Source organism: Nylanderia fulva, unplaced genomic scaffold (assembly GCF_048542155.1).
Source record: "Nylanderia fulva isolate GAGA-0341 unplaced genomic scaffold, ASM4854215v1 Scaffold375, whole genome shotgun sequence".
NCBI lineage: Eukaryota > Metazoa > Arthropoda > Insecta > Hymenoptera > Formicidae > Nylanderia > Nylanderia fulva.
In genome coordinates this window covers 1-12,500 of record NW_028190450.1, presented here as the reverse complement: position 1 = coordinate 12,500, position 12,500 = coordinate 1, and the positions used below count along the sequence as shown (strand labels likewise).

The window sequence follows — 12,500 nt, the reverse complement described above, 5'->3', positions numbered from 1 at the left end:
CCCATTACGTACTTTGATTCGGCCGATTTCACGCTGCTGACCGCTCTGCATATTGCGTCCTCCGTTGATCGTCCCTTTATGAAGCCATATTGATTGTCGGAGCACATTTCTAGACTTTCGTAAATTACCTTGAAACGTTGTACCATGATTCTTTCGTACACTTTCCCAACAACTGACAACAGTGAGATTGGCCTGTACGATTTAGGATCGCTCGGATCCTTTTCAGGGCTTTTGAGCAGCAGTTTTAAATCCGCCTGTTTCCATTGCTTTGGAAAGCTGTTTTTATCAAAGCATGTGTTGAAGAGTGAGTAAAGTGCGTTTGGTGCTGCCTTCCAAACTATTTTTAATATTTCCGCTGTTATTTTATCCGGACCAGGAACTTTTTTCTTCTTTGTTCTTTTAATTGCTTCATCTATTTCGTCCATTCTTATTTCCTGTTCCATATTGTAGTTTAAGTATTCGCTATATCTGTTCTTTATGTTTTGTGAATCCTCTGCTTCTGTACTTTCCTCTCCATCCGGCATTAATGTTTCCAAAAGTCTCTTCGCCGATGAAGTCCAATCAGTTGTAAAATCGCTACCTAATTTAATCGTACTTAGGATATTACTATTTTTAATCTTTCCCATCATTAGCTTGTATGCCAGTCCCCAAGGGTTTTTCGTAGTGTTCCGGTTCACGAAATCATTCCACGAGTCCTTTTTTGCCTTTCCAATCTCTCTCTTGTAGTCCCTTCTTAGTCTGCAGTATATATCAAAACTGTATTCATACGCCTTTTCATATTTAAGTTTCCTGTACCGTTTACAGCTTCTACGAGATGCCGCCAATCTTTTCTTTAAGTTGGTCAGTTGTTCGCTCTACCACGGTACTGTTTTCCTAGACAGAGGTCTTCTCCTACTTATATTGCTACTGCATATAAGATCAATCTTTCTATTAAATAGATTAACGGCGTTCTCCGGACTTGTATTTGTGATTTCTTTACAAAAGGTCCCATTGAGTTCTGATTTAATAACATCGCCAAACTGATCCCAATTGACCTTCTTTAAGTTATAGAGTTGTCCTGTGATTACCTGATTTGTTTCTGAATTTTTATTGTTGTTATGTTCAAAGTATATACAATTATGGTCTGAGGAAGTCATTTTCGGGAAGACCTTCCAATCATTAATATCCTTCAGGACTCCACTATTCACCACAGTCAAGTCTATATTGGCCTCTCCTATTATAGTAGAGAACGTTGGTTCGTTTCCAGGCTGATTCAAAATGTATACATTTTTATTTATTAGGAAATCCTCGAGTAATTCGCCTTTCGCGTCGTTCTCTTTGCAGTACCAAGTTTTGGAGTGAGCATTGGAGTCCATTGATATGATCATGTCGTGGCTTTTGAACGTTTCTATTATAGTCTCCAACTTATTAATAAAATAGTTTAGCTCCATGGAAAATTGACAATAAACTGATACCAAATATAAGTTTACTTCATTATGTACTATATGTGCGCAAGCTATATGTTCGTCCGTAAACTGTTCGATTTTTGTGACAGTTATTTCCTGATTATATACAACTATAGCAGCTTTTGTATCTGTCACCTTATTACTTTGAACAACTCTTGCACCAAGTGAAGCGCAGCCTTTGACTTGTCCTTGGAATACGTATGGTTCTTGTATCAGACACACATCAATGCCTTGTTCCTCTACTTTTAATCTTAATTCGTATGATGCCGTCTGCGAACGGCCAACATTTATTTGAAAGAATTTTATCATTATGTATAATCTATTTTATTCTTTACGATTTTAGTTACTCTTAGATACTCCGGGCATCTCTTGTCACTTACAGTATGATGTGTGTCTTTCCTTTTAGCTCTTGTACAATTAGCGCAGACTGCAGATTTCTCTCTCTCTCTGAGCAATTGGTGCTTATATGGCCCGCCCCCCCCCCCCACAGTGTCCACAAGTGGGGGTCTTTTCCTTGCAGTGTTTAACACTGTGGCCTAAGCCTAGACAACGGAAGCACCTAGTCAAGGCTAAGTAATCATTAACCTTGTATGATCTCCAGTCAATATATAGTCGTTCTTGCACCAAGAGTTTTCTTCTTATCTCTCCTGTCACCTCTATTACCCAGTTATTAGTATTTCTGGTTTTAACAAATGTGTTGTATCTGTATTTAACCCTGCTTTTATTTTCCTGCTTGGCGATTCCAAGTTTTTCAACATTCTTAGACCAAAATTGTTCCATAAACTGCTCCTTTGTGACCGACTTTTCTACGTCATATACTATCATACTGGGTCCAGTTTTCTTAGGCAGCTCTGTTTTCAGCCCGCATTCATTGTCTTCTATTATCTGCTGGATCTTTTTTAATTCGTTTCCACCTTCCGTTTCCACTAGAATGCCTCTGTCTCCCACCTTTCTCATTCTTTTAATCCTTATTTCTTTAATTAACGGATTCATTTTCTTTGTAAGTTTTTCTTTGACATCCTCACACGTTAAATTGTCCTTTTCATTTAAAGGCTTAACAATCATTACCGAAGAATTAGTCTTGAATCCGCTTTTTAGTGTAGTACGTTGGATAATTTCTTTTTTTTCTGTTTCAGATGCTGCTGTTCCGGACCATGGAGTGAACGCCACTTGAACATAGGACATCGAACTGATAGAATTTTTCGATGCCAGGTAAGTACACTTTAATTTTTCTCTCTCAACGATACTCTCTTGTAATTTCCCTTCTAGTAGCACCCACTTAGACAATATGAACTTAATTGTATTCTTATTGATTTTATTGTTTTCATTAAAGAGAAACTCTTCTAGAGCTACTCTTTCAGATCTCACTTCTTCTAGCGTAACTTCCTTGTCGTCCTTTTCAACTTTCGGTGAGCCTTTTTGTTCCAGTTTCTCTCTTTCCACACTATTCGCACTGCTTTTTTGAACAGGTTCAGGAAAAATAAATACATCATTATCATCAGTTTCTCTGGTATTTTTTGAACTGGGGCGTTTTGTCGTTTTTTTTTCAGCCGGAGAGTCGTATGCCTCCTCACCTTGTTCAAGCAAAGCGCTAAAGCAAGGCCTATTTATTCCTCCAGTTATTATTTTCGCCGATGGTGGTGGTGATCTGGGAATAGACTCCCTTCTCTTGAACGGGTCCTGTTCTTTATCTCCGGGTTTGTGTTTCATCGTCAACTTTGGTTTGAATGTATTTTTAGTTTTTTCATTTTTCTCCATTTTTCATCCCACGAGTATGGTAGGAACAAGTATCAAGTGATTCAGAGCCTCCATGATATCACCAAGCCTAGCTACTCTGGGGGGTCGGCAGGTACCCCAGAGGGAACGTTTGCGACCGCGCTGTTTCACGTCTTCGTGGCCAAGCAGCCATCGGCACGTTGCCTTACACCTTGGCTTAAGACGTTTGGTGCATTCTTAGTCTGTCCTCTCCTTCCAAACTCATCCGGCAAGGTTGAACCTACCAGGGGCATAGCCCCCGCCGGCATGACTTCGAAGGTTTGTTCGCGTCGCATGCCCTAACATGCTCCTTCTCACTCCAATGCGCTCCAATACGTTCGTGTCACCGGAAACAAGATGGCGACTAGATGTTCGCGTCACGTTAGAGCATACTCTAAGGAGCAATTAGGAGCACGCTCTATTTGCCTCACCTTCGAAGGTGGTGCATTTGGGGCTATTTTATCGCGCATGCGTGTGAAGCTTGTACTGTAAACAGTATCCACTGCTCAAGAGTCGGGTAGTCCAATAATCTCGCTTTTATTATTCGGCTACGCCGTCACTGTCTTGATATTTCACAATGGAAACTTCTTTTAAGTATTCAGGTAAGAATTTTATATATGATGCTGATTACTTAAATACTCATAATACTTTTTATATTTTTACTTAATTAACTAATAAAATAAATTCTAAGAGATAGATTAAATGATTTTATTCTAAGATAATTTAAATTGCATAAATATTGTACTATATTAATAGTTTTATTTTTCAGCTGTGAAACCTAAACTGGTATCATTAAAATTAATTAAGCCTCCCCAGACTTTTGCGTGTACTTCTGTTGTAACTGCTACAACAAACTCGACACAGTTCCTAACCACAACTGCGCCTTTGGATTCTGTACTGAATAAAATAAGTTTTTCTACAATTCAACCTCAGACTATAATCCACGAGAGTCCTTCTGTTACAGTTCCTGTAACAAGCTCTATGCAGTACACACCTACAACTTTGTCTTCACTAGACTCTTCAATTGTGAATGCTTTACTAAATAAAGCAGGTCCTTCTGAAATTCAGCCTCAGATTAAAATCCATGAGAGTTCTTCTGTTACGATTCCTGTAACAAGCTTTATGCAGCACACGCCTACAATTGTGTCTTCATTGGACTCTTCAATTATAGACTCAGATAATGAAAAAGAGAATACTTCTGGTGTCAATAATGATGGCTATTTTATTTGGGACTATAAAACCATAATGTTGTTTTTCACAGAGTATGAACAGCATGAAAAAAAATTCCAGAAAAGAAAATATCAAAGTAAAGAGGCTATGTTTCAAGCGATAGCAGAATCCTTCCAAGAAAGAGGTTATGTGAATGCTACTAAAAATCACATGAAAAATAAATTTAAATTGTTGAAGAAGAAATGGGATAAACATATCAAACAGACCATGGGAAAAAATAGTTCTGGAAAAGGCACTAAACCTCTTCCATTTAAAGAGTAAGTTCTATCTTGTGTTTTCTGTATATAATTATATATATGATATTTTTGAATTAAACATTATAATTAATAGTTCAGTCGATTTGTTTCATATTTTTATTTTGTCATTCTTACAATATTCTGTTTTTATTAAGTAGTTAGTATTATATTTAGTATTTAACAAGTAAGTAATAGAATACATATGTATCTTTACAGTGAAATGATAAACTTATTTGGAAAAAGTCACAGTGGAGTGCCATCTTTTGTAGCTGGCCGCAATGGAATGGTTTCTCAAGAAAACATTTTGCAAAAAGTGGTCAGTCAACATTTGTCTCAGTGAGTAATCATCTCCTTAAAATGTTTTTTAATTCATTTCTAGATATATTTTTAGATATAATTTAAAATGTTTTCTATTATAGGAATGTAAATGAAGAACAATCTTCTATTGCACTAGACTCGCCACCTTCGACACCATCTGCAGTTAACAGTCAATCTCAATCAGTAATAGGTAGCAGCAAATCGTCCATGACGGATAGCAGTAGCTCATCTTTAATAAATACAAAAGCAAAAGTACGAGATGGCAAATTGGCGCATACTCTACAATCACTTAAGGAATCCATCTGTGCTGTGCTACAAAGAGAAAGTGATGCCAAACAAGAAACACGTACAAAATATCTGACGGAGCTTAAAAAATGTAATGAATTACAAATAGAACAATTACAATTGCAAAAAGAACGAAATAGTATCTTACAAAGGCAACTTAAGATACTAGAGAGAATAGAAAGTAAAAAATACTCAACACAAGAATTATCAGACGAAGAAGATTAATAAGATATAATAAGACTGAAGGTTTACTAAATTATATGTATACATAAGACATTCATAAAGTTTGTTCCTTTGCCTACTTAAAGGAGAAAATGTAGTAAAACACATTTATTAATCTTTTCTACATATAAATTCTGCGAAGTTACACATTTTTCCTGACAAGATCTGTCAGATATAGTAATTATAAAAATAGACACATTGTCTTTTAAAAAATGTTAATAAGATATTATTACAAATTTATAAAATTTATGAACAGTTTATTAAGTTTAATTTTAATTTTGTTAAAAGACAAGTGTGTTGGTTTTTACAATAATTATATCTTAATTAGATCTAATAATTAGATCTTTCATCATTGGGAAAAATGTGTAACTCTACAGGATTCAAAGGTAAAAAAAAGCTAATAAATGTACACATTTTCAATCACTTCATTTTTTACTTTATAACCAAAGTTACAAACTTTATGAACATTTCACGTAAATGAAGTTATATGTATTTAAAATTTATATAATTTTGTTAATTTTATTTAAAATTTTTATTTCAAGTTGAAATAACTTTTATTTTATTAAAGTTTATTTTAGTTTTTTATTTATTTATTTTCTGTTATTTTGATAAACAGCGTGACAAAGCTGTATCAAGCTCTGCAAGAGAGGAAAGCTACATTTACTTATTGAGTTCTTTTAGTTGAAAAAAGCTGCATTTATTTATTGAGTTTTTTTAATTGGGAAAAGCTGCATTTACTTATCGAGTTTTTTTTTACATAATAAAGCAGCATTATTTACTTGTAGTCAAGCGTACAAAACGTGATTGAAAATCAAAACTGTCATTTCTTGTTCAATTTACATTTTTTGTTAATTATCGATAAAAAATCATAATAAAATATATATTTGCATTATGCAGTTATATTTCTCTATTTGTATGAAAAATAGGCGTATATGACAATAAAAGACTGATGTATGGATAAATTTTTAACAAAATTGTTTTATTTGTTGTCTTACATATTACATAAGAATTTATTTTATAAAATTTAATATCAAACTTTAATAATTTTTAATTAAAATGAGCTGAATAGAAGATATATAATCGTAATATTCATAATTATTAATAAATGAAATATATTTGTGTAATCGTTATGGTTATAATCGTTATAATCTTGAAACTATAATTGTAGATTGTTTCCTAATTTTTATAACTAAAAAAACATAATATTTGAAAGCACTTTGATAGTTTTGTACATTAAATACATATCATACATATTTTTAATTGAACGACACAGATTGATACAATGCAGTATGTGATATGTCGACGTTGACAACGACACGATATCGATATTTAAAAAAATAATAAACATAATATTTAAATATTAATATTAGAACATAATATTTAACAAATTTATTTGGACACTCTTATTCAAATCATCGTTGAAACAGTTGTCTACATAATTCGTCTCTGAGATCGCGACCATGTCGATTATCATCCGGATCTTCATTCTATCTGCTGCTGGGACATTATGTAACAATACCTGCGCATTTATATCAGCATGGTTGTCGACTTCAGGTTCTTCCATGTGTTGCAAATCATCCAAGTCAGCCAAATTGTGAAGAACGCAGCAAGCGAAGATGAATTTGACGATAAATTGCATATTCCTCAACTTGAGGAAATATAACTGTCTGAAACGTTGTTTCAGTATTCCAAATCCATGCTCAACTGAAATTCTGCATTGACTGTGTATACGATTAAAATTTCTTTGGGCCTGTGTCAAATGTCCATTATCCCGATATGGAGTAATTAATTGGAGAAGGCATGGATATGCAGCATCTCCAAGAAGTATGCTTCCATCTAAAATAAAAGCATGTATATTTAAAATTAAACAGCTAAGGCTAAGGCTGCTTTTTGATATTCATTCTGCTAGTTGAAAATCTATATTTTATATTATGTACTACAGATTTATAATACTGGCAGTAAATATCAAAACGTAGCCTATGAAAACATTTACAGTGAAGTATATATTTTAATCATAAATCTTACAGATATGGCAATGCATAGTCAACCACATCTACATACACAGAAATATTGAAAAAATGTTTCTTTTTTTAATCTCCTCCGGACTTTCGAATACAGAAACTGTTGACGCATGTCATAAATTTGTATAATCAATAGACTCTTATATTAATCGCTCGTATATCAACGGAAAGGTTCGATCGTTCGAACCGACACACGACAACATTATCGACCTTGTTCACCATCCCATGTGATAAGAGTCACGCTGTCACGTGTACATTTTATTTACTCCTATTCTTTCGTCGCTCCGATTCGCCGAAACAAACATCCGATCCCGAGAAAGAGAGGATTCCGTGACGAAAAACTCGGAACGCTCCCGAAAACCGAGAATCAGATCTCTGCGAACCGTGCTATCGATCAGCTGCAAATACAAGTAAACATATGTTCGTTGCTGTAATCACTTTCCTCTCGGAGCGAGCCTTCACGAGGCTGTACAAGCCACCAGTCGATCAACAATAATTTGAATTAGAGCGACGCCGTCGCGCCTACTGATATCGACAACAGAAACTATAGATAATTACCAGTTCATATCTACAAAATATCTACGATTTTAACCGAATTGAATAAGAAATATAAAAATATTTGATTAAAATACAGTAATTAATTATGAATGTAATAAGTTCATACTTCCACAAAATATTGGCAAATCTTCTGGGCTTTATGACCACGACCTTTAGTCGTACGCACTAGTAACGGACCCGCGTAATCGACGCCGGTATGATTAAAGGCGCGTGAAGTCGGGTTCACGCGGAAATCCGGCAGGTCGCCCATAAGCTGTTCGGGCACGCGTGCATTCTCCCGTGTGCACACAATACATTGGTAGAGGACGGTACGCACAGTGGCGCGAGCGCGAATTAGCCAATACTGTTGTCGCAGGAGCGTGAGTGTGAGTTGCGGACCGGCGTGTAGGGCCGCAACATGAATCTGTTTGATAAGGAGGTGGACCAATGGATGTGATTTTAAAATTAGCGGATGTTTAGCGTCATCTGACAGGCTTGCGTGCTTTAATCGGCCTCGAACGCGTAACAAGCTGTCTCTGTCTATGTAAGGAGAAAGCGAAGCTAATGGACTAGTTTTGAGACGCAACGTAGTTGTTTTAGGCGAGCTATGTCGTCAGCAAATAGATTGAGTTGAATCCGTCGAATCCAAAAATTATGAGCGGCGACCAGCTCATCGGACGGAGAGCATGCGGGTGCGAGTGAGAGGCATCGCATTGTGTTTTCGTCTGGGTACGAGCGTTGCGAACGATTATATCACGCATTTTTGACGCTTTTGTTTCAGGATCCTTTTGGTACTGATCACGCACCATCTGAAGTTTTGTTTCAGGATCCTTATGGATACTGATCACGCACCATCTGACGTTTTGTTTCAGAATCCTTATGGTACTGATCACGCATCATCTGACGTTTTGTTTCAGGATCCTTATGGTATTGATCACGCACCATCTGACGTTTTTGTTTCAGGATCCTTATGGTACTGATCACGCACCATCTGACGTTTGTTTCGGATCCTTATGGTACTGATCACGCATTATCTGACGTTTGTTTGCAGGATTCATAAAATATTTTTCTTGTGAGAAAAAGCATCTTCTTTCGCATTCTGTTTCGAACGCTGTTCCTCAGTTCCTTACTACGTGCAAGTCTTTTTTCCTCAGTGCATCCCTCTCTCGTCTTTTCAATGTCTCCAACGGCAGTAGCGTTAATGAAGCAATCTGAAATATAGAGGTACGGAAAATGAGTTTATAGTTTGTTTTTTCAAACATTGCGGACAAATGAGGTCTTAGCAACGATTGATTATACGTCACGATGCAAGGATTTACGCGCCAAACAGAATAGATGTAACAATCGCAATTGCCATAGGACCACAATTATAACCGTCACCTTGCGACTGAACTTTAGAAAAACTATTAGATTGTTTTGACAATCATGAAAGGGAAATAATCTGTCCACAAAAATTCGAATTTCTCCATTCAAATTATGTATATTTGCCTACGACTACCTTCAGGAGAATCAATATAATAATCGATTTTGCAATCGTAATGGCAAGCAACCCAATGTCCCACCACCAAATCACTGTGCAGTATGTATGCAAATGCTTCTTCTTTGAATTATTTCAGTGGAACAATCTGAAGATCGGGAATATTGTCAACCATACAGGTCGAGGTGCATAATCAGAATTGCTCTCGAGTAGCGCATGAAACTGTCTATCATCGTTTCCGTCAACCATTCCTTGAAAAGCCAAAATATTCTTTTCCTTATTGCCATAATGGAACTTGTGACACTGATTATCCATTTTCAGTTGTTTGGTGGACAGTTTTAGTTATAGATATACGGGCGTTTGGGGCAGCCTTCTAGTGATGCAATTATCAAATAAGATTTTCTAATTAGACGCCTAGAGCAGGCGAAAAGGTCTGAGATATTGCAGACTAAAATGCTACAAAAGCGAATACTGTTTAATTTGGATTGTGTAATAGACCCAAAACAAAAATACTTTTTCTAATTGTATAGGCGCCACGGGCAACCAAAAATCTGCGCTATTACAGACGAAAACGCTATAATAGCGAATAATTTTAGTTTGGATACGTAATAGGCCGAACAAAATAATTTTTGTAATTGGATGCAGGCGTCTAGGGCAGCCAAAATTCAGCGCTATTAGCAGCCGATGTTCTAATTCAGCGCTTATGGCAGCTTTTATACAGCGCCTGAGCAGCCGATTAATTTTTTTTATTTTTCCGGATCTGTAAAATAAAAAAGTTATATAAATACATTATAAATTATATTAAAACTTCCAAAGTTTCGTTTAGGATATTTACAAAATATAGTAAAATAAAATTATGTACACGTTTTTAGATAATGCTTTACAAATTGGAAAATGGCAATCACGTATTACTTAAAATTGGTTTTTTATTTTTAAAAATAAATTTTAGAGAGAAAATTGAAAAATTTTGGGGAAAATAACATAATTAGAATACGTTGATATAAATTTTATATAAATGGTCTTGTTTAAAATGTATTATTTTTAAATGCAGAATGATATTTTGTTATAATTTTTATTTATATTTTTATATTTTTTATTAAAAAAGATTCATTTTCTTTTCCTTTTTTTTTTAAATTAATAAATTTTATTAATATTTGTTTGCCAATTAAACAAAATGTAACTACACCGCAATCTTTCAAAATATTTTCTTGGTGTGAATAGTTTAATAATATCGGATTGCAAAATATATTGTTTAATAAAAATTTTTTGTTGCATATTATTAGAAAAATTTGGAAATAATAAATTAATTTAAAAATTGCAAACAGAATTAAAAATTTTAATTTTATATTTATTATTTTATTGCCAATTCATTGATGAGTAATTTTATTATATAAATCAGTGCGTGATAATTAAAATTTCTATGCAACAAATTTTTAGGAATATTGATTTTAAAATGATTTAAATTTAAAAAGTTGGTGAAAAACGTTACGTGCAACAAAATATACATTAAATTATTAAATTTTATATTTTTGTAAAATATCATGACTTGTGAATACTTGAAAAAAATTTTCAAATTTTATTTTTTAATAATAAATTAATTAAATTAAAAAGGAAAAAAAGTGTAGTGCATTTCTACAAACACCCGACAAGTCCTGACGCCCGGATTTCCATCCCCAATTTGGGCGCGACCTAAGGTCTCTCCCGAGGCACAAAAAAAAAAAAAAAAAAAAAAAAAAAAAAAAAAAAAAAAAAAAAAAAAAAAAAAAAAAAAAAAAAAAAAAAAAAAAAAAAAAAAAAAAAAAAAAAAAAAAAAAAAAAAAAAAAAAAAAAAAAAAAAAAAAAAAAAGGGGGGGGGGGGGGGGGGGGGGGGGGGGGGGGGGGGCAATTAAAGAAAAGAAATTATAAGAATTATGGACAATATACATATATATAAATAAGGGAAATAATAAAAAGAATAAAAATAATTTTAAAAATATTTTCAAAAAATAACAAATTATTGAAACAAAACTAAACAAACAACAATGATCTGCATATGAAAGAGAGACAACGATAAATCAACAACTTCTTTCTACAAAAGCGGTTTTCATAGTAAAATAATGAATTAAAAATAAATATAGTAGAAAAACGAGAAAAATAGCGGAATTGTAAAACTAAAAAAACACCATTATGAAATAATGTCAGAAAAAGGGCAAGAAAATTAAGGGACATTTTATAAAACTTCTATATTATACATTATTTAAGTTATGTAATTTATTTTTTTTATTATTATCATATTGTATTACTCACTTGCTGTGTATATAAACGAACGATTTTCCAAAAAAAAAATTTTTTTTTTCATGCGCAGTATAAAGGGTTGTTTAAATCAAAATGATATATATTAGATGTATTTTAAAATATATATATTTATTATAATAGTTGCTTGTAAACATTGATTTTATTGATTTTATAAAGAAAAATTATATAATATATATTATACCCGCTAACATGAAACATACAGGGGATGTTACATTTCGGCAATAATATTGCAAATTTGAAACGTTACATAAATATGTTTATGAAATGTTTCGTAAACGTTTCAAAATAACATTTCAATTGCAACATTCATGCACTGTTCCAGAAATGTAACATTTTGGCTGTTATATCGATAATGAAAGTTAGGAAAGAATGTTTGGCAACATCCTAGAAACATTTCATTTGGGATGTTCAGTTTGTAACGTTCAGAGACATTACAGCATTGTTACATTTGCGACGTCATATAAAACATGTATTTTTAAACATTCCATAAACGTTTCATTGGGATGTTTAGTTTGTAACCTTAGAGACATGACAGCAATGTTACATTTGCTACGTTCATAACAAACATATATTTTAAAACATTCCATAAACGTTTCAGTTGGGATGTTTAGTTTGTAACGTTCAGAGACATTACAGCAATGTTACATTGTGACATTCCTGAACATTTAATTTCATATAT

At 33.6% G+C, this 12,500-nt stretch overlaps 1 protein-coding gene across 1 annotated transcript; it reads left to right on the top strand.

Moving 5' to 3' along the window:
* Positions 1-2,062: 2,062 nt before the first annotated feature.
* On the top strand, positions 2,063-6,255 carry LOC146722064 (uncharacterized). The gene is made up of 4 exons (XM_085485539.1): positions 2,063-3,802; positions 3,970-4,687; positions 4,883-5,002; positions 5,086-6,255. The coding sequence occupies exons 1-4, from the start codon at positions 3,778-3,780 to the stop codon at positions 5,492-5,494; spliced, it is 1,272 nt and encodes a 423-aa protein (XP_085341665.1). The 5' UTR covers positions 2,063-3,777; the 3' UTR covers positions 5,495-6,255.
* The last annotated feature ends 6,245 nt before the right edge of the window (positions 6,256-12,500 follow it).